The 26,222-nt window shown below is 43.1% G+C and overlaps 2 protein-coding genes across 3 annotated transcripts in view; both read left to right on the plus strand.

Annotated features, from left to right (window-relative positions):
* Positions 1-1,467: 1,467 nt before the first annotated feature.
* LOC306930527 (uncharacterized protein) overlaps positions 1,468-26,222 on the plus strand; it is a 41,008-nt gene continuing 16,253 nt past the window's right edge. The window contains exons 1-6 of one of the 2 annotated variants that reach the window (XM_079511540.1): positions 1,468-1,601; positions 14,502-14,567; positions 19,691-19,770; positions 20,236-20,368; positions 20,618-20,941; positions 22,585-22,681. In XM_079511540.1, the coding sequence (XP_079367666.1) occupies positions 1,505-1,601; positions 14,502-14,567; positions 19,691-19,770; positions 20,236-20,368; positions 20,618-20,941; positions 22,585-22,681 (797 nt within the window). In that variant the 5' untranslated portion in view covers positions 1,468-1,504. The remainder of the gene's footprint in view (positions 1,602-14,501; positions 14,568-19,690; positions 19,771-20,235; positions 20,369-20,617; positions 20,942-22,584; positions 22,682-26,222) is intronic. The other variant, XM_079511541.1, reaches the window with a different exon arrangement.
* Positions 25,065-26,117, plus strand: LOC306930528 (ligand-dependent corepressor-like). The gene has a single exon (XM_079511542.1). The coding sequence runs from the start codon at positions 25,071-25,073 to the stop codon at positions 26,043-26,045; it is 975 nt and encodes a 324-aa protein (XP_079367668.1). The 5' UTR covers positions 25,065-25,070; the 3' UTR covers positions 26,046-26,117.

Below are 26,222 nucleotides of genomic sequence, written 5' to 3' on the forward strand. Positions count from 1 at the left end.
TTAGAGTGGGTGACAATGTTATCACACGTAAAGATGAAATTACCTACCTAGGTTCCATCCTGGAGGCTAATCTTTCCGGTGATAAAATGGCCACCAACGTAATCAAAAAAGTCAACCAAAGAACAAGATTCCTTTACAGGATCTCCTCACTGGTCAACAAAAACACCTTGAAGACCTTAACAGGAGCCCTCGTACAAGGTTTCTTTGACTATGCATGCACCTCCTGGTACCACAGCACCTCAAAGGCCCTTAAAACTAGGCTCCAGACTTCCCAAAACAAACTGGTCAGGCTCCTACTTGGCCTCACCCCCCGAACCCACCTCACCCCTGCCCACTTTGACAGGCTAGAATGGCTTAGGGTCGACGACAGAGTACAGCATCTTGCAATGGGTCTGGTCCACAAGATTCGATACACCACCAAGATACCCGATGTACCTGTCTAGATACTTCCTTAATGTTAACGAAGTCCACACCCACAACACCAGAGGGAGTGCAACGAACCATGTACAACCCAGATTCGGCACAAACAAGGGACTAAATTATTTTCGCTCCTATGCCACCAAAATGTGGAACGCCCTACCAACAGTCATTAAGACATGCGAATCCCTTGACTCCTTCAAAACCGCTCTCAAAGGGCACCTACGGATGGCTGCAATTCGAAACTGGCCCCCGTAAAATCTGAATCCCCCCCCACCGCCCCCACCCCCCTTTTTCCCCTCACTGTATATGTTTCTTTTCCCTTTTTACCTCCATTATGATGAATTTCTGTTCTGTTCTTTGTCTATGATAGAAGTGTCTATTTGTACGTCTCTAAATGTTTTGATGAATTGAACATGGTGGACCCTGTTGTAAACAAGTGTAATGCTTAATTGGGTCGTCCACTCACAGTTAACAGCCTTTGTATTGAGTTTGTGCTTGAAATGTACTGTAATTCTGCAAACTGTTAATAAATATTTCAATCAATCAATCAATGATAGTTTGGAACCAAATGGGCCCTTATGGGTCTGTAACCCTAAGAGTGTACAAATGGAACCAAATGGACCCTATATGGTCCACTTGGTTCCATTTGTACACTCTCAGAGTTAAATGAACATTGATTTTACAATACAAATTGCGGTTATTGCGGTCTCAGAGATATAAATGCCATTAAATGGGGGTCCATAGCCTATTGCATATCAAACTGGGGTTCCTTGAAATTTAACAGCTAGGTTGAGAATCACTGCTATAGACGTAAAAATCTTCTCTTATGGTGGTCCCTGACATGGGGTCCACGGGCTAATTAGTGTCAATTTGGGGCCGGCCCGGGGGTCCTTGACATGAAAAAGTTTGGGAACCACTGCCCTATAGAGATTAGACTAGAGACCCATCATGGGTGCTTATTTCTCTCACACAATCTGGCAACACTGATGCGCGTTCGCGCCCCCTCTCTCTTCTCTCTCCGTCGTGAACGCGCCCGTCCGTCCGTCCAGAGAGGAGGAGGAGGAGGACTCGTCGGGGTTAGAAAATGGCGAGTCTGTGTAAAAGGCAGCAATGCACGATCGAGAGGCGCGGCTTTCGGCAGGAACTGGACTCATGGAGGCACAAACTCATCCACTGTGTAGGTGAGGAACGCGCAGCGACGCACGACAACCGTGTGTGTTTTTGAAGGGCCGCGGCGTCCCATTTTGTTTTGTAGCAGGCGTTATAAGCCTCTGTTATAACTGCACTGTGGTGTGTGTGTCTCGGTCTCCTCTCCTCCCTTTCTTCCTTCCTTCCTAGTTCCTTCCTTCCTTCCGCGAGACACTTTTTTGTCCGGTGGTGAAAAGTAACTTAAGTACTTTTACTCAAGTACCGTACGGAAGTATTTTTTAATACCCTGGTTACTGGAGTATTTCAACATTTCTGTTCCTTAGAGGCAAATATTATTAGTTTTTACTTCACTACAATCATAGTAAATGTATTTTAGTTTTACTTTTGGACGGTAGCCTACTGTACTTTTACTCGAGTAGATTTTTAATTCCGGACTCTTTACTTGTAACGGCGAATTTCTAAATTGCAGACAGTATTGATACTTTTACTTGAGTAAAAAAAACTGTTTTTGTCAACCGTTTCCTCTCCTCACGAGCGGTCGGTCTGTGCTGTGAGCCAATTGGTTTAAACAAAGTCTTGTAGTTTGCTTGTAGTTTAATTTAATCATCAATGTAACTGTAATTCCTCATGTTTGGCTGATTTGTGTCGTTCCGTGTAATTTAAAGGGCACCGTGCGCGTGTGTGTTTGTTTTAAAGGGAGTGTGTGTGTGTGTGTGTGTCGTCATCATCAAACAGTGCACGTTGTGTTTATCGTCGGCCAAAATGGCAGATCTACAAGCTCACAAACGAAACGCGTCTGGTCTGTTCCGTTAATATATACTCTAAGGTGCCGTGATCTTGTAGATTTGCTATTTTCGTGCACGCGACACCGTCGCCGCGCAACGACAAATTGCGGACCCCCCCCCCCCCACCATCATCACTGTAGTTTTGGCTGGGATGCGCGTTCGCGTGGGATGTACTGTATTTTGGTTGGGGGTTGGGGGCACTGTGTGTGTGTGTGTGTGTGTGTGTGTGTGTGTGTTAGACAGTGATGGAAGGAGTACTCTCATGATTTACTTAAGTAAAAGTATCAATACTGTGTGTGTGTGTATGTATGTATGTATATATGTGTGTGTGTATGTATATATATATATATATATATATATATATATATATATATATATATATATATATATATATATATATATACACATGCAGAAGTCCCGTATTGACAGTACACAAAGTGCAATAGTATTGGCATAAAAAAGTACCAAAAGTAGTCATTATATACAGAAGGTCCCTTTTCATACGTTTGGAAATGTATAGGAAAATCTTTTGAAAATAACCGATCGCAACGCAACGTGAGATTGCCTTGTAGATTGTCTATTTTCAATTGGCCGAAATACAGTATAGGGCTGAAGTGGTTAATGTATGTTTTTGTAATTATCAAAATCTACGAAGTAAGTCGATTGCTAACAAAGGTTTTCAAATAATTGTAGTGGACTAAAATTATAATATGCTCCTCTGAGATGTAGTGGAGTAGAAGGAAAAGTACTGAGAAATTGTTCAAGTGTATTCCTTCGTTTTGGCATAATAGCCTTGCAAGATGTGGATTATACCAGTGGTTCCCAAACCTTTTCATGTCAAGGACCCCCAAATTGACCCCCACATTGACTAATTAGCACCGCAGACCCCCATTTGAAAAGGTATGCCAGGGACCCCCATAAGAGAAGATTTGTACGGCTCTAGCAGTGATTCTCAACCTGTTTAATTTCAAGGACCCCCCAGTTTGACATGCATTAGTCTAGTACGGACCCCCATTTAATGGCATTTCTATCTCTGGGACCCCCAATTTATATTGTAAAATCAATGTTAATTTAACTCTAAGAGTGTACAAATGGAACTGACGGGTCTGTTTGGTTCCATTTGTACACTCAAGAGTTACAGACCCATAAGGGTCCATTTGGTTCCTAACTATCATTTAGCTGGGGACCCCCTGGAACTCCCTCAAGGACCCCTGGTGGTCCCCGGACCCCACTTTGGGAACCCCTGGAGTATAGAGTTATTTTTTTAGGTTTGGGGGCAAAACGACTGGCTTTTGACTCACCCCCCTCTCCTAGAAAATGATTGTTTTAGTTTCATGCTAAACTATAATACTGGAATTATCTTTTATCTTGGTTGGTTCCTCCTCCTAAACCACAACTTCCCGTGTGTGTGTGTGTGTGTGTGTGTGTGTGTGTGTGTGTGTGTGTGTGTGTGTGTGTGTGTGTGTGTGTGTGTGTGTGTGTGTGTGTGTGTGTGTGTGTGTGTGTGTGTGTGTGTGTGTGTGTGTGTGTGTGTGTGTGTGTGTGTGTGTGTGTGTGTGTGTGTGTGTGTGTGTGTGTGTGTGTGTGTGTGTGTGTTAAAAGTACTTTGGCAATATATACAGTACTAGTGCTTCATAACAGAGAGCTTACAAAGCACCAGTAATCTGTAGGAGGCTGAAACATTTCACTAGTTGCCTCTAATAACAAGCAACAATTGGACCTACTTGCTTAGCGCTGTACAGCGCCGGCGGTATTGGAAATGCGTTTGTGTTTTGCCGAGGGAAACATCTCTAGAATGTGTATTATGTGAGGAGACAGATTGGAATCGCTTTATGATTCATGCTGACTTTTTCATTAACTTCGTTAGACCCGGCCTGGTGTCCCTATTTTGGGCATGTTGTGAGCGGAAATTCTTAAAAAATGGCCTAGGGCTAATAATTAGACCGTTGTTGTATGCCAGCCGTGCGTTGTGACGTGTTGGTGAGCATGTAGATCGGCTATTTTCATCATATGATGGTGTCAGCCTTAAGTTAACGGAGACATGTGCATTCGTTAAATGATTTTATTAATAGACCACCACGAATATAGTGAATTAACAAGTCAGACTGATTTCCCAACCACACAATGGCGTGCAGAGGCCATTAAACGTTGAATACAAACCTGCCTAATACTGTTTGCATGTTTTAGTAATTGGCTGCCTCACACTTGCTTTTCTATCAGATTAAGATTCTATATTTAATTGGAGCAAGTTATTATTAAAAAAAATCACACCTGTGTGAAGTGAGTGGTGCAACTCCGTGTGGGGGTCCCCGGAAGTTCCAGACCCACAGGAACGCAGCCAGGGTGCCGGCCCAGTTCCGGCGAGCCGCCCGCATCCAAAATGGTTAAGAAATGACAGTTACCGTGTGGGGGTCCCCAGGGGGTCCCTCTACTGTACTGTACTGCCCCAAATCATCATACATATATATATATATATATATATATATACAGTTAATATGTGTGTGTGTGTTAGGCTGTGCAACAGTGACACTTGGTTGTGAAAACCAACCAAAAGCTATTTTCGTGCTCTGATAGACCCAGCCAGCCAGCCAGGGACAGACCCAGGGACACATATAGCTGTCTATAGGAATGGTTGCACCACTCAATAAAATATTAATATTTCTATTATTATTTCTACGTATGGACTGGTTTTCAGCCTCATGTCCAGTTATCACCAGCCCTCATGTTACTTAATTACACCCGTTATAACACGGGGTAAACATGTTCCAGGTAAGCCTGATTTATACTTGGTGTCTTGGTTGCACACTGGTATTGCATGTCATAAATATCAGATATACAACGCTCACGACGCTGCAGATCACATTCACGTTGTGAGCTTGTAGATCTGCTAGTATTCACTGAACAACACCAGCACTCAACCAAGTGTAACCGAGGCTTTGCATAGGCAAGCTAGACAAGCTAGGCTTTCTGCTGCTGATTAGACTGAAAATAAACAGAGGGAAGATTCTGGTCGGTCACTCACTGCTCCCAACCCAAGGCCCTGCAGCAGTTAGTCAGCCCCTTCTTCTTCATGTATGACCGACAACTGTCCCTTGTTCCCTGGCTCTGCATGACAACAACGGAGCTCAGCCTGCTAGTACAGAATGGCAGATTCTGTCCATGACAACAACAAGCCCATAGTTTTGTTTGGCTTTTTGGTGGAGAGTGCTGCACGCCACCACCACCAACACCACCCCGTTGAAGTTGTAATGGGCATTTTGTCTTTGTGTATTTAATGTGAGCCTGTAAGAGACCACAGGGCAAAAAGGAGGGCAATTGTCCTGTTGGAACAGCGGAAACTATTGTCTGTATGTCTCGCATGCGTGTGTCCATGGAACACCAGCCCCCGTCTGCAAACTGTGCTCTCCAGCTGATGACATGTGTTCTGTTCTCTGTCCTCAATCGGAGAAATTTGGAATTCCAAATAGTTTTGGAACAGGCTAGGCTAACATTTAAAAAGTCTGGAATTTCAGCCATTCATGCAGAGGTTGGTGTGGGTGAGTGTTTGAAGATGTAGTTCTCAAATGACAAATGATTGACAATGGCTAGATTGTCTTGTTTTGTCTTCGTATGGCTATTTGGGCTACATCTCTTAATTTGCAAACATTGCTGAGGCTTGTTCATGTTGACAGACTCTGTATATGCTCTCTCGCACGCACGCACGCACGCACACACACACGACTCCCCCAACAGTTTTGAATTGCATTGTCTTGGCAGGCTTGTATGTGTAGTACGGTATTTGAGCTTGCATGCATGCATGTGTGTGTGTGTATATATACAAGTGTTCACACTCAGACTTACGCCCACATGTTTTTATGTTTGCATTTCACTCATGGTCTCACTGAGTTTTGTTATTGTGAGGTTTGCTCTGTGCAGCATTACACCATTTGAATGTCACTTTGCATCACATCGTGTTAACTATTCATGGAGGCTTTTTTCCCCCTGTTGGATGTTCGCTCAAAGCTGTCACCTCATTGCCTACTGTACAGGCTGATGCATCTATGTTGCTGCTGCGATGAGGAGCCCAATGTATAGTATGGCCAACAAATGTCATTGCAAGCACTCGCGTTGCTTTTGCCCACGGAGGCTTGATTTATAGTAGAATTGGCTGCGCGTCGGTGTCGCGCATTGAAAATATCCGATCTACAATCTCACAATGAGTCACGCTGCCTGTGACACATTGTGAACTTGTTGATAGTCTAATTTAACTATGTATAAATTGGGCTTAAACCTCTTAAACCCCAGGGGGGTCCGGGGGGAAAATCCGCAACATCGGAGTTGGAACCGGAGACCAATGAGGTGGAAAGCCGCTGCCCCCGCCGGTGGGGGCAATGGGGCTCAAGAGGTTTAATGCTCTCTGATAAAATGACCAATCCCGTTTGGTTGGCTTATTGGCATTGTAAGCTCTGCACATTTCAAGTGGCTAAACGATGTGCATCGACTCCCAGAAATGTACAGTGTGTGAGATGGATGACTGGGCTCAGTGGGCTGCAATTTACAATTAACATTTTAAGCAATTTACAGATACTCTTAACTAGAGAGACAAGTGCGAGATCAGGGGCGATAAAGTCACATAATTGGAGTGAAACGAGAATAATTTAGTCGTGCTTCAAAGAAACTGTATGTAGAGTGTAGAATAACCAGGTGAACATCAAACCTAGCATCGGTCTGAACAACAACATGCCATCGGACAAGCAAAAGCACAAATCCAACAAAACATGAACAAGTTGGTAGAAAACCAACATAGATCTGCATAGTATTACTAGCATCTAATCCAAAAAAGTGACAAGTAAAGAAGAAGGGATAGAACTTAAGCATCGTAATGATCTTACTTGTGTCCTGTCTCAAGTAATCAGTGAAACTTTGACTCTCTCTCTCTCTCATTATATCCCCAGCACCCAGAGCTATCCTTTTACATCTGCATAGAGCCCTGCTCAGGCATGTCAATGACCCTCTTTGTATGATATGGATGTATGATCGGCTTCAGTACGTGTGAACACGATCATATGATTTTGAAACGATGATCCCGAGATTCCCGACATCCCGTCAGAAAGGGTGGTGACGGAGAGCGGCTAATAATCGATTCAACGAGTCAATTGATTATTTTTGCTATAGCAATCCCGCATGCACGGTCAATTACATACAATTCTTGGGGGTCCTTGACATGAAATAGTTTGAGCACCACTGACATAGAAACATAGGGTTTTTCAGAAAACTGTCATGACTTAGGAGACATTTGTAGAATCGTCCTCGGGTCTAAATGGGTTAATATTTTTGGTTATATACACTGCTTTGAGCTCGGAGAAGCTCCAGCTCTCAAAGATTGTGGGTCTCTCTCTCTCTCTCTCTCTGAGTTGTACTGTAGTGTCAGTGGGGGATGGGTGGGTCGTGCAGGCGTTGGATACGAGTCAGAGACCCTCGGAGCTAGTAGGGCAGCAGCATGAAACAGGAGGGTTGTCCAATGGGAAGAAGAGCACTGCACTCCCATGATGAAATGTTTGCATTCAATTAACATTTGAAGACATTTTACGTTCTTTATATACAGATTAGAACCCTACTGTGTATACAGACCCCTACGGGTCCATTTGGTTACATGTCACACTCCTATAAGAGTTAAGTGAACAATTTTGCTCTTTGAATTGGTGAATGTAAGTTGGGACATATTCTCGATAAGTGATTAGTAGGAGTAGGGCTAGAAATGTACGCACGCACGCACGCACGCAGTTTTATATAAGTGCTAAAAGTCTATCCAAATGGCATCTTTACTTCAGACCTATGTAGGGTGGATATACCGATTTCCTGTTTTACGTATGTTCATTTTACTTACCGGTATGTGTTATTTAAACTTAATTGCCTGCCAAAAAAAAGCAGATCTACAAGCCCACAACAACATGTTGTGACGCATGTAACACCGGCACACAACACAATATAAATCAGGCTTTAGGAAGGAAACATCTTCTATGAGGGTTTTCCTTGGCAATATCGGTAGAGGGCACAGTGGAGTAACTACATTTTTTTTCCCGGTGAAAACAAAATCCCTTTCTAGCCAAAAAGTGCATTTATGTGTGGTGAGTAAGTAAAACATTATTTTTTATTTTCGCTACAGAGGAGAGGCTGGTCTGCATTTCATGCGAGGCAGGAAGCCAATCAGTTCCATAGCCTAATGCAACGGCAGCAAGAGCAGTAAGGCTATGGAGCAGAGCTAGGAGACACGTAACACATAGCAAGCAGCTTCTGAAATCCAAAACTAGGTCAGACAGCCCGAGTAGGCTCTGATAAAATAGCCTCCTACTAGTCAAATAGACTGGACATGCCATCCCTTGAGCACTTGATCACTGTTGCAACAGGTCATTGATCACGTCACGATTACAAATTTAAGTTGATGATAATTGCCACACAAATAATTGCGATTAACCAATTTTGTTTGTGGCATTGAATGTTAGAACAGGGTACAGGCTTTAGTTCCGACACTATTATTGGTCCGACAGTCATTAGACCGACAACCTATACCTCAAACCCTAACCTAACCATAACCGTAAGCACGGGAGCAGTGCATGTTCGAGCGCTAGTCCAACCGCTGTTCCCGCATGTTGGACTAATGTCGGAATTACCATCGAATCCCGTTGGAACATATGAATTAGGAATACATTAGGTAGAGGGCATATAGCCTATTACATAAAAAAATATATATTTTTATATCTGCTATGAAAACCAGGGGTGCCAGAATGTGGTCAAAACGTGGTCATGTGGTCAAAACTATCAGTCGTACCGACTGATAGTTGCTGTTCCATCACATCTAGATGTGATTGTTGACTATATTTTCTTACCGCCTGCATCCGTGTTTGTTCACCAAATCAAAGCCAGTGAATTCACGATCGGTTGTCGGTGATGTACAGCGGAGGTTAAGGTTTGGAATTAGGGTGTATAAGCTGATCCTAGATCTGCCCCCTGAAAGGGGATTTCTTCTATTAAGTGGTGCTTGGAAGGACATGGGTGTCACTCCAAATCTCTCTCTTCGCCTCCCTGGCCCTGATTGGTTGGAGATGTAGGTCAGAAGAAGGCTAAGACAGATTGGGTAGTGTAGTATTACTTACAATTAGCACACACACGGCTCAATGGTAGGTGCTCAAATAAAACTGGCTTATAGGGAAGGTTGTGGTTAAAACAACTGTTTATTTAGGGATCCTGCCGTGGCACAATATACTTTATTAACAACACACTTGACCCTTTTTACTAGCAATGGCTGATTAACCCATTTAGACCTGAAGCCTATTCTACAAAGGCCTTCGAAATCAGTAGCTCTTACACTTTTCCAAAAATCCAAAATAGCAGATGTACAAGCTCGCAGCGCGGCATTAAGTGATGCGCTGTGAGCTTGTATATCTGCTATGTAATGCAGATCTGCTATTTTTGTCTCCCTAATCTTCCATTGAGACAGTTAGACCCTGAGGATTACAACCATACTATGGAAACTCTGCCTCCTTCTCTTTACTTTGGTCAATTCCTCAGGGAGGTTTTGATGTAGGGCTACATATCTAGCACACACAAGCTGGAGAGCCTAGTCTAGGCCCAGGTATATGGTATACAGATGGAGAGGTGATCACACCTTTCCTGTGGAGATATCATTTAGACATTGCTTACGCTTAAAGGTAAGGTAAATGATGTGTTTTGATTAAATCAATGTTTTTTTTGTTTTATTGTTTGTTAAAAGGTTAAATCACTATTCTGATAGTAATCAATCATTGCTATAGTGTTTGTCGTTCAGTCTCAGGAGTCTCTGTGTCTCTCCAGCTCTTTAACTCATTTACTGCCAGTCTTTAGCCACTGCCAGTGCTTTTTAGCGTTTCAACTAACCGTTCAAGACCCACAGAATATGTTGTTCTATGATGACGTAAACACCAGATATCTCAGACGAGAGTCTCTACTTTCATCAGTGAAAAAATGTGTCACCGACATGCTCCGTTCTTTAGTTATTGGCAGTTGAATATAGCTTGTTTTCACCAAAACTGTCTGGGAACGGAAAGCATAGAAGGTTTGGATCTTTTTCCGGGTGTATTTTTCTACGGAAATCCTAGGATCACTCGCGGGTTGCGGACGAGCTCCCTCTATTGTAAACGCTGAAAACACCAAATGACGTACGTTTGTGACGTCGCCGTATGATAACGGACACATCATGTCATAGTGTCGACACGAGACTTATCAAAACAATTTCATCTTTACTAGTGATGAATTGGCGGGTTATGAAATCCATCACATCAAATGTGTGAAATTGGATTTGGCACACTGTGCCATGATGTGGCTTCTGTGACATTTGCCTTCAACAATAATTCTGTAAACTAGGAACTAGGTGACCGTTGGCATTTTTCAAATCCTATAGCGTACTTTGCAGCTTCAAGTTTCACAACTTGGAATCAATCTGTGGCTTTCATGTCCTACTGGGGATGCTAACCCAGGTCTTCCATGTGGGAGACTAAATGTCACACTTCAGGACAGAATCCCTCACTTGGCTCTGAGAAATCTTGCGCTTATGAGCTTGGTGCAGAACTACTATGTCTGTGTCATACCTGCCCCAGAGAAGGGTCGACATTCTTATGAGCTTGGTGCAGAACTACTATGTCTGTGTCATACCTGCCCCAGAGAAGGGTCGACATTCTTATGAGCTTGGTGCAGAACTACTATGTCTGTGTCATACCTGCCCCAGAGAAGGGAACTACTATGTCTGTGTCATACCTGCCCCAGAGAAGGGTCGACATTTCTCAATGGAAGTGTAGTGCTAGTTCTGTGTATAATAATACATAATCTACCATACAGATTGGATACAATACAGATTGGTTGAAATAATGTTTTAGTCACTAAAGTCAGCTGGAGGATTGATGAGCACATTTGGGCACATTTTGCCAAACAACTTTAGGTGAAACATGATTATAACTTAACATCTCGATCATCTTTATTTCTTTTTAATGTCTAGGCACTGGAAGAAGCCCAGTTATATGTCTAAGTTATCTCTAATATCCTTCATTCAACTGTCCCCAATTATGTTTTCATCTTGCAACTTCCATTACCTCCTAGGTCAACAATCTAGTGGTTAAATAGACCTGTGCGACTGCTATCCTTTCTCATTATCACTATTCCACACCTATTTAGCTCTTTATATTGTATATCTGGAGGCTATGTAGATACCATACATCGAGCTACATCTGTGTAGCACAATCTGAATGGTGGCCTAATTCCTGTTCTACCATGATTAATTGCCCAATGTTCTATCAAGCAGTCAAAATGCTTAACCCACCTTTTCTAGAGGCTGAGAAAACCATTTCCACAGCCATAGTCACATCACTTGAAATAAAGACACATTATAAACCACTTTCAACCTGGCATCCCTATTTTTACCTTTTTTGGGGGGTTTCTTTATGAGAAAAATGGCAAATCAAAATGCTCACAAAGCATTGTGATGTGACACGTTGTGAGCTTGTAGATCTGCTATTTCCGCTACTAGTCGTACAGCAACGTATCCCGGAATTAGAGCTGTGTTGTCTTGGTATTTTCATGTTTTTTTTGTTGCACATCGACCACACCCCAGACCCCCAGCAGCACTATGTTGTATTTTAGATGTGCTTTGTGAAGTTTGCATGGCAACGTCAGCCTCCATCAATATTTCATCTGCAGCACATTTAGGCTACTTGTTCTACTCCAGTGTGCATCAAAGCCTAAATTTATGCATCTGGCACCAAAAAAAGAAAAAAGGGCTGAGTTTTGAAGCAGCTGTATAGATTGTCCTCCAGCAGAAAAGCTTTGGTATTACCTAACTGTTTTTCTTTTTTCTTTTTCATCTTTTTTTATTTATTTTTGTACAGTATGACGCATTATTTAAATGCCCTAAACTCAAATTTCCTGAAGAGTGGTTTGATGTCATGCCGCTGCTCTGTCAAACGAAAGTGGATGACCTAGTTTTTTTTTTTTTTTTTTTTTTTCTTCTTTTTTTTTTCTCCTTCCCCTGCCTCTGAAATATTTTCAGAAATGGGATTGGATGGCTGCGGCTGAAGTCCTGTGCACTAACCCAGAAACAGGCTACACAACGCTCCAGCTACAGGCAAACGCTATATTTCACCACCTCCCTCCCTCCCCTCTCCCCTCTTCTCTGTTTGACTCTCGAGGGGGGGAGGGGGGTGGTTGGGAGTTGGGTGAGAAGCTGAGAGAGAGGGCATTTGAACACATGACAGTAGTACAGTATGTGATTGGGCTCACTGTAAGTTAAGTTTAGGAGGCGGGTAGATGGCGAGGAGGGCTGGAGGTTTTTGGCTCTCTTTTCTTTCTCTCTGCTTCTCCTGCTCCCATCTGTGAAGACGTGAATCTTAAAGTAAGTAGAAAACATTGGACTAAAAAGAGAGATGTTATGCAACTCACACAGTTGGCAGGGCTCGGTGATGCTGATGGTAGTGCTGAAAAAACTTGGGGCTGGTTAGCTAGCTGGGGGGGGGGGGGGGGTGTAATATGTTATCTTCTGTAGATTGAATGTGCTGCTTTCGAACGTGAGATTTTCTGAACCGCCAGCAATTTTATACTTCATCGTACTATATATACTTCATCGTACTATATATACTTCGTCGCACGGCGTTATCGCCCCCAACGGAAATGGTCGATCACCACGCTCGTCGTGAGCTTGTAGATTGACTACTTTCGCTGTTATTCGAAATGTTGTTAATTACTACGTTGCTTCTGAAAATGTCCTGTCGAGCCACTGTTTTGCCTCATCCACATGGCTTGGTTAATGACTCTTCTTTACCCCGTGTCTGTGTTGGAATTGGACTACAGTACAGTCTGAGTGTATGTACTGTACGCTCCTATGGTCTCTGATTTAGGATTTGCTTCAGTAGGCAGATGCTGCCTCTGACCTCCTTAGCGCTTGGTTAAACACGTGTTGTAGTTTTGGATCTGGTATATATATTGACCCTATGGCGGTAGGCAGACTTTAGCATATTGTATTATGCACTGTTCAGTGAAGGCCTGCGAAGGCAATATGCACTATGAACTTGGAACAGCTGGGACTGTACGTAGGCTGCAAAACGAAATCTCATCGGTGCGACTCTTCCTTCGGTCCTAAATACAGAATATATGGATGGCCTTGCGCTGTAAAATGCCATTTTGTCATTTTTATCTGCCATGTACGACTGCAGGAAGCCTGCAGCTTTCTTGACTGTTTTCTCGATTTTTGTTTGGTGTAGTGCGCCGGATTCCCATGAAAGCTAACGGTATAGTTCCCGCTCTGCAACAGGGTGCACGATAATGTTCATATCATCACCTTTCCATCTCTTTCTGTCAGTTTCTTTTATTGTTACAACATGTACCATAAGTGCACCCAACTCCATAGTTGCTTCAGTTGCTTGGCAACCGGAGGATGGATGGAGCCAGAGTGCATGTATTTACCGTTAAAGTAAAAACCTGCCGATAATGTGTTTTAACGGGGTGTGTGCGGGGGGGTGTGCGTGTGTGTGTTGGGGGGGGGGGGGGGGGATAGATTTAGCTGATGGGGTTGTCAAGATGAAATGGAAAGCCAGAGATAAGCCTGGTTGTATTGGAAGTGTATGATCCTACACAGTGTCAGTGATGTGCAGCACACTTGGCCCTAATTGATGTTTCTTTTTTCTTTTTCTTTTTGCACAGGAAATTAATTTGGACCCTTGGGCAGAAATTGGGTTGTCTCAAAGCAGCCATACATTTTTAGAGTATGCTCTGCAGCTGTTACATTACATTACATTACATTACAGTCATTTAGCAGACGCTTTTATCCAAAGCGACTTACAATAAGTGTATTCAACATAGGTAGGGAACAAAAACTACTAATCACCAGAAGTCTTTAGTGCATTTTCTGCAAAAACAAGCAACCAAGAGTATACCTAGCGCTAAGGTAAAAGTGCAATATATCAGCTACCTATTTCCTTAAACAGATGAGACAAAATGAGCTGTTGGTTTCTATACAGTCTGACTTAAAGTATTACGCATTTACGGTTGAAATCTTTCTTTCTTTCTTTCTTTCTTTCTTTCTTTCTTTCTTTCACATATGGCGTATGGCCTGTTGATTGATTGATTTGATTTTCTTCTGTTCTGTAGGTTTTGAGAGCATTCTGGAGGGTCTGTTTGGTCCAGGGCTGGTAGAAGATCTGAAATTATTTAAAGGTAAGTCAATACAAAAATAATAATAATAATAATCCACTAAGAGAACATTACTGCATAAATAAATTCTGCTATATCATTAGCATTAGTACCCAAAAAAAACAGCTAAAGTTGACTGCTTTAGTCAACATTCCAAAAATATAATCTCTTGGCCAGCCTGGCATTCTGATTTTGGAGTTATCGTTATAGGTGAAAATTCTCCAAATCCTCAAAAAATGGCATATCTATACCGTGCATGCTCAAAATCAGACTTGATGCATCTTGAGATTGTAGATCGGTTATTTAATTTGGGAGAATCTTTGAATGGGCCTTGAGTGGTGAATAAAGTGTTTGTGTTATGTGTCCATATTATAACAATGCCACACCATTGTACCATGTGGTGCCCATCTACATTCACTCCCCCCTCTCCTCTGGGCTGTTGAAAAGAACATGCTTTGTGTGTTACATGAAGTTGGTGTTTTGGATGGCACAGGGCCCATTATAAAAAAGTCCACAATTCCTTCAGACTATTATGACGATGCATAATGTTAATGAAAACAATGTATGTATTATTCAGGGTTTTCACGTCATTCCCATGCCACATTATAACTGTAAATGATAAAGCAAGGGTCTTTCATACAAGTTGGTAAAGAAGGCTGTTGGAATTTAAAGTTGATGTTAACACTAATTATGCTAAGGATGTGTATACATATACACGTCCTGTGAATCAAAACCATGGGGTGCTAAGGACATGTATAGGCGTCCTAAGGTCATTTTTTATTGATATCCTTCTGCAGCGTACTCCTTGCTGTTTCGCGCAAGCGCGCTGCCGTTCACTTCCTTGATTACGGCTCCAAAAGAATGGCTCGTAACTCCTAATCTAGGGAGCACTCCGTGGTTTTCACCAAAAGGACAATGTTCTGTCTTCATTTCTGACTTCAGCATGCCTCTCGTTTGGAATATTAACGCTTCTAGAGAGACTTTAGCACGACCAGCGTGAGGTAAGAACGGAAGATAATGCCTCCCGGTTTTTGTAAAATCTGCCATATCTGCTGGCACTCTAGCACCTTTTATTTTGAAGAATTCCCCGGCAAAAATAGTATTAAGTGAACGAAATAAATGTTCAGTTCGGGATACCAATTTTATCCAGTCAGGAGAGAGGACCCTGGCCTGGGCCGTGGCTCAGCGGTCCAGGCACCTTGGCCGGTAGCCCAAGTCTGGAAGTGTGCCGCGGGTTCGACTCCCGATCCCGCCGGCCTTTACTGCATGTCACTCCCCCACTCTCCATTTCCTGTCAGCCTACTGTCTGTCCCTCTGTAAAAAAATATATAAAGTCAAGGCGCAAAAAAAACATTAAAAAAAAGGAGAGAGGACCCCACGAAAATCATTTAGAGGTTTCAGTTCCAATTTGGCTGCTGATTGTCTCCACCAGGCCGAAGGCATGGGGAGAGAGTATGTTTTGCACTCCGTCCGTGTGTGTGTGTGTGTCCTTCCGTCCGTCCATTATCGGCTAATCTCCGGCACCGTTGGCCCGATCCATGCCAAACTTTGCACACACACTCCCTGGATGCCAACGACGAACCTCTGCCCCAAATATTCCCCAACGGCCTGTGATAGCGCCACCATGAGGCCGATTTAGGTAAAACACATTTCTGTAGATAACTCGTAAACATTTTATCCATACATCACACAATTCGGTATACACTATCTCCATAGTCATGTGATCAACACAGATCTGCACAATTTCCCATCTTCCATCCTGTTTGGCTAAGATTCGCTTCCAAAGATCACATGATTGGTCCGTTTCGAACAAAATGCCACAAATCACAAACAGTGTCCAATTTCCATGAAATTATACACGCACATTTCCACTAGGCCGAGGACGACATGCCACTATTCTTTTCCCAAATCAGCCTCACGGTGGCGCTATAACAGGCCAATTCCTGTTTTTACCTATAACTGCATCGAGAACTTATGTATGTGCACTCCCTAGAGGCCATGGAAAACATTTTCCCTGCATCCCTCCACATCTGCCGGTTATAGCGCCACCATGAGGCCGATTTCTGCAAAACCCATTGTTTATGTAGTCGCACAGATTTCATCCAAATCTCACGCAAATCGGTACACATGATCTCTGTAGTCATGTGATCAAGACGAGCCTGTTGGATTTCTCAGATTCTACACTGATTAGCTAAGATCGCCTTCCAAAGTTTTCAGGAGTAGCCCGTTTTGTACAAAATGCTGCACATGTCCTGCTCATCCAGAATTCTATCCTCAGAGATGCTATGAGTGATCTGGCTCTGCATTTCCTCAACAAAATGAAGACAATATTGTTGCAAGAAACAAACAAACAAAAAAACATTTATATTACTCCTAAACATTTTGCCAAACATCACACACACTCCTATCCTCCTGGTGGAGACCTGTGCCCAGAAGGGCACTTTTTCTAGTTTTTATTTCGTTTCGTCACTTTCAATTTCACTTGTTTATCCTGTGTGAGTTCTCTCTCTCTCTCCTGAGTGGAGGAAATCGGATTCGGTATCCTGACCTGAAAATGTCTTGTTTACTAAAGAACATGAGTGACAGGGAGAGTGCCATGATTTTTTCCCCACCCATATTGTTGTATAAGGAGGAAGAGTTTTTTCAAAAAAGTGTACAGTATTTGTTAAAATGTCGTTTTTATGTGGGCACCCCCACCAGTTCATTAAGTATGCCTGGTGGGTGGTGATGGGTGGTGATCCACCTGAACTTAAGCCGCACACACAGCAGAAAAAAAAGAAAGTAAGGAGATACACCCCTTTTGAATGGAGCATGCTTACTCGATTCCTTTCCTCTTACGATTAAAAAAAATGGTGCAAGGGAATTACCATGGCCCACATATATTTATATTTAAAATGAATGTTCATTAATTCATTGATGTTGATGTAGGGAAAAACCCACTATGCTTCCTCACAGTGGAACACGTGCTTTCTGTGTACGCAGCGAGAACCTTATATCGGCCTGAATGTTATGCATCGGTGGGTTCAAAGCACATTTAGAACACTGCAGGTTCCGTGTTTTTACACAGTGCATCTTGTAAGCTGCTAGGCAGCACGCCGTCGAGTTAATGACGGAGACGCCAAGTGACAAAACAACAAAATGTAAAACAATTATCGTATCGTATCTTGAGTGCAAGATTCACAGTAGCTTTTATTATTATGTTTTTTTATTGTTGATGATGGAAGAAAAAGCTATAATTAAATCTGTCCACATTTTATTTAACCCATTCAGGCCTGACGTCGACGTTTTTTTCTTCTAAATCATGACAATTTTCGGAAAGATTTGAGGCACATTTCTTTTTTTTTTTAAAGATATTTTTTTTGCGGCTTACGCCTTTTTATTGGTTTTTGAAGGGACAGACAGTAGGCTGACAGGAAACAGGAGAGAGATGGGGGAAGACATGCAGTAAAGGCCGTGTCGGGCTCGGGAGTCGAACCCGCGGCACACTGCGACTGGATTACCAGTCGGGTGCCCAGACGGTTACGCCACCGCCTGGGCCTTTGAGGCACATTTTAACGATTTTTCAAAAATAGCAGACCTACAAGTTCATAGCGCGCCACTCGGTGGCGCGCTATGAGCTTGTAGATCTGCTATTTTTCAATAGCTAAAGGTTAACGTAACGCTTAAAACACAAAGGGGTTCCCGCCCAGAATGGGTTAATACCTGAGGCTGATTATATCCTACAAATGCCTTCTAAATCAGTTCCCCCACAATGATATTTATTTGGCCGTGGACCCCCCCCCCCCCCATCTGAAAATGTTTTGTGCCAGGGACCCCCAGAAGAGAAGATTTGTGTTAAAATAATAATGTCAAAATTATTCAACATTTTTCAAACGCAAGATTTAAATGTAACTTAAAGGGTAAGACCACTTTTGTAGAGGTAGTTACCTTGCCATGATGTAACTCCAAATGTGGACAAGAAATCAAAAATAATTTCTCCAGTGATTAGAAATTGATAATTCAAAATATGCTCCTCATTGACTTACATTGTACGCTGAAACAGCTCTCAAAGTCACTCTTTTAGTATGTAAACAAACACAAACAAAGTTGTTTCAGACAATATAGAGCAACACCAAAACTCATGTGGTTTTATTTCTTCATAAAAATGGTAACTTCCTGTTGATTTTACTATATGAAGATCTGGATCTGGATCCATGGATCCAGTCCGGGTTTTCTTCTGAATAAAAATGGACAAATCAACAGGAAGTTAACATTTTTATGAAGAAATAAAACCACATGAGTTTTGGTGTTGCTCTATATTGTCTGAAACAACTTTGTTTGTGTTTGTTTACGTACTAAAAGAGTGACTTTGAGAGCTGTTTCAGCGTACAATGTAAGTCAATGAGGAGCATATTTTGAATTATCAATTTCTAATCACTGGAGAAATTATTTTTGATTTCTTGTCCACATTTGGAGTTACATCATGGCAAGGTAACTACACAACCCAAACCTCTACAAAAGTGGTCTTACCCTTTAAGTGTAGCAAATGTACGCACTGTGAGCTTGTAGATCTGCTATTTTTGAGAACCACTGTTCTAAATCCTACTTTTTTTTCTTAACCTATGTTTCTATATAGCTAAAATTTGAAAGGACACGGATGCATTCCTGTTTTTAACGGGTTAAGAGAACTAGTGCAGTCAGTGGACGATCGGGGCGTGGCCGCTGTTCGTAAGTCGTGCCTGTTCGCAGGCGGTTGGTTTTGGAGGAACGCTCATCCTGTCGACTTCATACTCGACCCCGGCACTTCATTTGGCCCTCGGCATCGAGGTTCTCGTCTCGAGCTTTGTGCAAGACATGCATGCATGCATATAATACACCCGTGCATGCATACATGCAGTGATTCCTGAAATGTACAGATGGATATTATTTGCGTACTACTGGAAGGTCGAAGGCTAGGTCTTGCTGAATCATCAGTCCAGATCAAACCTGGAATCGGATGTCCTTTATTTACAATTAAAAAATATATTTTGTATCTATTTTTTAACACACACACACACACACACACACACACACACACACACACACACACACACACACACACACAGATGCTGGTGAAAAGGACTCGGAATGGTACAGTAACTGACATGTCACTTGTTGTGCGTCCGCAGGTTGTGAGCCCGAAGCGGTATCTGATTGGTCCTTCGATGAGAACTGTCTGTTCTGCTGCTTAAGACGTGACAAAGTGAAGGTAAGCTTTTCTTCTCATGCGGGTGCTTAGTATTCATTCCAACCAGTAAAAAAAGAAAAGTGTGAGCCTACAGTGTTGTGAATGTATAATATATGTGCCCTGGGCTATGTGCAGCCAGGGTTTCCCAGCACAACCCCTTTTTGATAAGCAATAATGTTTATATTGAGAACTAGGCCTCGTCGATGGAAACTGGACAAACATCTTCATTGTTGTATGCATTTTTAACCCATTTAGACCTGACGTAGAAATAAAAAAAAAAGTCTTCTAAATCCTGACAGTTTTCTTAAATACCTCATGTTTCTATATCAGTGGTGCTCAATATTTCATGTCAAGGACCCCAAAAAATGATATGTAATTGGCAGCCGACCCCCATCTGAAAATATGTTGTTCCAGTGGAAGCAAAGATTTTAATATATCCTGTTAATATCCTGTTTGATTCTGATGACCTTTTTATTTTTTTGTCAGGAGCACTTAGTTAGCTTAAGCAACCAGGGCCTTGAAGATACACAGAAACCTCTCCTGGTTAAAGACCAGACCAAAATTAACAGACTAGAGAAGCAGGCGGAGGAATTCCTAAATGCAGTCCTCTACAGAAAGGGTGAGTTTCTATATCAGTGATCACAGATGATGACGTTGGAAGTGGAAGTGGATGTAAAGCCTAATATATTCTCTGTAGAATGACAACCTCCTTGTTTAAAAGAACAGATCCTCAAGCTAACAGCACGCCACACAGCGCGAAGATCTGCTCTTTTACGCAAGCAACACCATCGTGCAATGGAAGATAAATTTAAGCTTAAGGTGAAATGTATCTTTGATTGTTTTTCCCTTGTGCCTTTACCTCTGTCAGATGTCCCAAGCTTCTCGGACCCTCACATTCCAATAGTGGCTCGAGAGATCATGCAGAGAATGATCCGCCAGTTCGCCGCCGAATATACCTCAAAAACCAGCCCCACTCAGGACAGCCCCTCGGACCCGGAGCCCTCCACTGACCAAAGCCTGGCGCGCCCGCCCTCGTTCACGGGGGCGCCGCCGTCTGCCAGCCCCCCTGCCGCCCTCGCCACCTCCGCCGCACACAGCCAGAACCCGGTCCTCAGCAAGCTCCTCATGGCCGACCAGGACTCCCCTCTCGACCTCACCGTCAAGAAGCCCCCGGCCGAGCCCAGTGAACAAGGTACAGCGTCGATGCGCACCCAACGACACCACAGATGCCCAACCGCAAGATCAGAGTAAACGGTTTACTCTGATCTTGCGGTTTGCATCTGTTGTTTACCGTAAACCTCGTGAAACGTAATCGACAAACGACAAAGTAAATGGGGTCACGACTGGAGTGCAAAGAAAACAAAGGACCTTTTTCACTGCATCCATATTGACATGCGTAAGGGTGATGTTGCGTCCTGTACAGGTGTTACCAATGATGCTAATTATGGCTCTGCTTAGTGTAGCGGAGCCCCAGTGAGCCAACGTGCACAATAGCAGCACCCTGACTCCTTTTGATCTGAAAGGAACACGTCTTTATTTTATATCATTGGTAACACCTGTGTCTACCCTAGTACTTCATGCCAATATTGGCTGCAGTGGATGAGGGAAAAAAAGTCTTATTTAGTGCTACAATACAAAGTCACTAGGATACCAGGTAAACATCGAGCCTTGCGCCTGTCTAAACAAACTGCTCTCTAAATAACATCATTCCGCAGCTTGGGAGCCAGGGGAGAGAAGAGGCTAGGATGTGTGATCCATAGATATATACTAGGGATGTCCCGATACACTTTTGTCGTTGCCGATCCGATCCCGATACCACAATTTCTGTGTTAGCCGATACCGAATACCGATACCAGTGTTGTGATCTCGTGTTGTGTTTATAGCAGTTTGGGCAATTCGAAAGCAAACTCCACATGCCCCAACATTTTATTTACCTGTCAACTCCTTACCCCTGTGTCGGATCGGTGGTTAGACTGGCATATTCTCCGATACCGATATCGCAAATAAGGGCCGATACAGTATCGGGACATCTCTAATATATACACTATGATACCACTGATTGGCCTCTGTACTGTACATTGGAGCCATGCGTCCACCTGCTTGCCATAATGGCAGGGGCAAGCCATAGCTTATAATGCGTGTATGCCCTACGTATGTCTATTGAAGCAGGATGCCACTCCACAACTAAAATCGTGTTGAATTTTCAACAAGTTTGTCAAGTGGTTTGGTTTGTCATAAATGTCAGTATGTTACGATGCTGGCTACTTTGTTAAAATAACAAATGTGGATTTTCATACTTAACACCATATCTGTCATACATGTTAACAGTAATGATTATAAAACAGAAATACATTGGTGTATGGTATTATTTATGTACGACTCGGGCATATTTATGAGTTATGGCAAGTTGCCCTGCCAATATGGTGTCGACGTTGGCATGGGATCCAGTGACCCGTGCGACATCTAATTATATTATGTCTATATGCCAAGGGAAGGGGTTCTCAACGTTTTTGGCCGGGGACCCCCGAAAATGTACATATGGAACCAAATGGACCCTAAACGGGTCCATTTGGTTCCATTTGTACACTCTCAGAGTTAAATTAACTTTGATTTTACAATATAAATTGGGGGTCCCAGAGATAGAAATGTCATTAAATGGGGGTCCGTAGACTAATGCATGTCAAACTGTGTTTTGCTAGAGCTGTAAAAATCTTGTCTTATGCGGGTCCCTTGCATATCTTTTCTAATGGGGGGTCCACGGTCTAATTAGTGTCAATTTGGAGGTCCTTGACATGAAAAAGTTTGGGAACCACTGCTTTACGCCACTCTTTCCAGATGGAGTCCTGGACCTGTCCCTCAAGAAGAGCCGTCACAGCAGCCGTCTGTCTGGCCACGCCCCCTACCAGTCTGCACCAGCGTCTACAATCAAAGGGTAAGATGGCCTTCTGTCCCCATGGTCCATGTCTGTCCCCACAGCAGTGCTTCTCAACCTGGGGGTCCGCAGGGGTCCCCCCCCCCCACATGATCATTTATTTATTTGAGGACTCTATTTTAAGACCTTTTTAATACCTCAAAAGGAAAAAAGACCATTAACTGCATTAAAAGTAATCAGCAAACTATACCATTAAAACTGGTCAGACATTGGCCAAATTGTCAAATATAAGAAAGGGGCAATAAATGGTGAAAAGACCGAGGCGTTGTGAGCTTGTAGATCTGCTAATTATGGGGGGGTCGAGGCCTGAAAAGGTTGAGAAGTGCACTGACTCTTTTGCTTTAGCCTAAACTGATTTGTGATAATCATTGTCCATTTCAATTTCATGAAATCAAATACGAGATTAAGCTTTACCTCAATAAGTCACCTTAATGACTTATTGAATTTCTGACGCACGAGCGCACACACACACACACACACACACACGAGCGCGCAAAAAACATCTAATTAGGAATTGATTGACTCCGAGAGTCTGTCAATAGTAGAAGCATTTTGTGTTACCACGGTTACTATAATATTATAATGCATGTGATGTTCTAGCAGGGCTAACAATTGACTAGCAATAGCTTGATAATGTCCTTGCTACAACTTTTCACTTGTTGCATCGACAGAACTTCTAACAAAATGGAGTTTCTGCACATCAACCTTAGTTTAATAACGCCATGTTTTGACTGCATCTCCTCTGAAGATATTAATTCTGTAAAAGCAACACTTTTTTTTAAAAATAACATTGAACCAGATCAACAGAGGCCACACTCTTATACTCTTAATAATCTCTATACAAATAACTCGACTATATTCTGTTCTTCATTTAAAAAAACATGCAAACCAATGTCTTTTATCGAATCATAAAAGACATCGGTTGAAGTCTTTATTTCATAACCCACAATTCTGTTCCGTTTTCCTCTGAGGCGAATCCTCTCTTGACATCATTATGCTTTGGCCTGGGTGTTGTTGGTGCATTTGAAACTGAACATGCCTGTAATTCAGTTCTGATTTGGATTAATTAAGCACCAGTTGCTTTGCTCCCTCTGTCTTGGCTACAGTGTGATTAGACGCAATCGTAAATGATGATCATCACTTTTTTTTAGCAGAATAGAGCGGCCTGTGGTTTAGATCTCACTCCGTATGTGAACCAGATATTTGCATGACGGTATCTAGTTCTCATACGGTCTTTATCCTTGAAGGGCTGAGCATGTGGATGAAAACCAGCCGTGCGAAACGATCAGGAATTATTTAAATGACGAAAAACAGACCTCAGAAATAACTTCTTGTCAACACTTGTGTTCAATAAACACCAACAGCGCCTTTTTCTGATTTGTCCGACATTATTTGTTCATTATAATTCTGTCATGATCTTATCACCAATCACGAGTTTGATTGCTTTAATTTTTCACATCGTGTTATCGTTATTTCCTGCCATGGCCGAATGTCTTGATTTGCGTTGGTAATTCTCTTAACCCATTAAAACCAGGAAAGCATTTTTTTTGTCATTTTAGATTTTACTGTCGGCTATTCAAAAATAACAGATGCACAAGCTCACATCTGCGAGCTTGTACATCCGCTATTTTTGGACATCGTTGAGAAACATCTTGAAAGTGTGAGAACATATTGATTTTTAGAAGGCATTTGTAGAATGGGCATCAGGTCTTAAAGGGTTAACGGAGGGTCTTTCTTTTCACTTTGAGGACTGAGTGTTCTAAACATCCCCATCATCTCCTCTGGCTAACTCTTTTATTGCTGCGCTTGTTCAGTGGTAACGTCACTCACAAAGGACCCAGCAGGGCTGTCCTTGCACTAGTCATCTGGTAACACATAGTCACTGTGCCCCGCTCCGCTGCCATACCACAGAGTGCCTTCACTGTCAATGCTAAAATCTCTTGAACCTCCACCGGAAAACACATCACTCTTTCTGATAACTCCTTAATTTTTTTTCCTTTGACCCTTTTGTTTCTTGTTTCCTTCCCCCTTTTGTTCGCCCTTGACCTTTTTTTCCCCTTTTGTTTTCTTCTTATGTTGACTGGAACATTTGTGAGCCCGAATCGTCAAAGCAAACTAATAAACAGATTCCCAAACGTTGAGCCTTTTTTGTTCTTAAAAAAAGTCGCACACAACTGCACCCCCCACCCCACCCGGCCCCCAACATTTATTGAAAAGATGGTGATGTTACCCAAAGCAAGGTCATCAAATAAAGGAGTGGCCAACGTCCTCCCCTCCCCCAACCCATCGTCCTTTAGAAAACACAGCACTGTGCAAGCTCTGCTTACACCCAATTTCCTTCCATCCAATCAGGCGATCGTTGAGAGCGGACGGACAAGTCGGGCTGTTTATGAGGAGCCTACAGGATGGGAGGAGGTGGGAGAATAGCGGCCACTCCGACCATTCTAAGACTTCCCAGGCTCTTGCTTACTCTCTGCACATCAAGGAGGAGGCTGGTCTGTCCCCGGAGAGCGACCCAGAGTCACCTCCGAGCCAGAACCACCGCTCCAGTCCCACTGACCTCTTCAGAAACGGATCTGCGTTCTCCGGTGCTCATTTCGGGGCCTTGCTCAAGCTCAGAGCCAACAGCGAGGCTAGTGAGCATCTTAAAGACCTGCCTCGGTTGCTGGAAGCAGCCGGGCTTTTCTCCAAGTCTCTGTCCTGTGTTAAAGGAACTCTCAGCGAGGCCCACCGAGACCCGGGCCTCTCCCACTCACCTTTTGACCTCAAGATTCCCCAGGTGCGAGGCTTGTCCGCCGGGTTAGACCTGCCCTCGGAGTATTCTGCTTCAGTCTGCGAGGATGGTCTGGGAAAGAAGCTTCGTTCTATACTGCCCAAGTACAGCCGAAAAGGGAGCAACGGAGTTTTCGACTTCCCCGGGGCTGAGAAGGAATACTGGGCTTACGACACAGACCGGCAAGCGTTGAGCGGCAACTATCCCAGCCTCGAGTCTGAGTCCGATCTGGGTTCCAAGCAGCAGCCAAGGAAGAAGAGAGGGCGTTATCGGCAGTATAACATGGATCTGCTTGATGAAGCGATCACTATGGTCATGGGTGCGAAAATGAGCGTGTCTAAGGCCCAGTCCATCTATGGGATTCCACACAGCACCCTGGAGTACAAGGTTAAAGAGCGCCTGGGGACTCTGAAACATCCCCCCAAAAAGAAACGGCTGCTAAGCCACGCGGAGGAACAGGCCGTTTCAAAGTCCCCCGAGAGCATCGAGGGAGTCCCATACTCGCAGCACACGGTCTCTGAGACATTGGAGTGTGCGTCAATGGAGAACGGGGGAGAGTCGCTCACCACAAGCACCTCCCCTGATGAGTAAAACCCACATAACCATACTAATGATTTATTTTGAACAAGATAACTTTCATGTTGCATTTGACAGACGGTAACAGAGGCAATGTTGTCTTTCCATCACAGAACTAGTGTGTGATTATTTTTATTTAAAAAAAAAAAGAAAACTTATTTATTAACGTATTTAATTCGATCTGTCCCCCTC

Source organism: Electrona antarctica (assembly GCF_951216825.1).
Source record: "Electrona antarctica genome assembly, chromosome: 10".
Classification (NCBI taxonomy): Eukaryota; Metazoa; Chordata; class Actinopteri; order Myctophiformes; family Myctophidae; genus Electrona; species Electrona antarctica.

Excerpts from the sequence above, each read along its gene's own strand:
- LOC306930528 (XM_079511542.1), top strand. The coding sequence starts at position 25,071 with ATGAGGAGCCTACAGGATGGGAGGAGGTGGGAGAATAGCGGCCACTCC.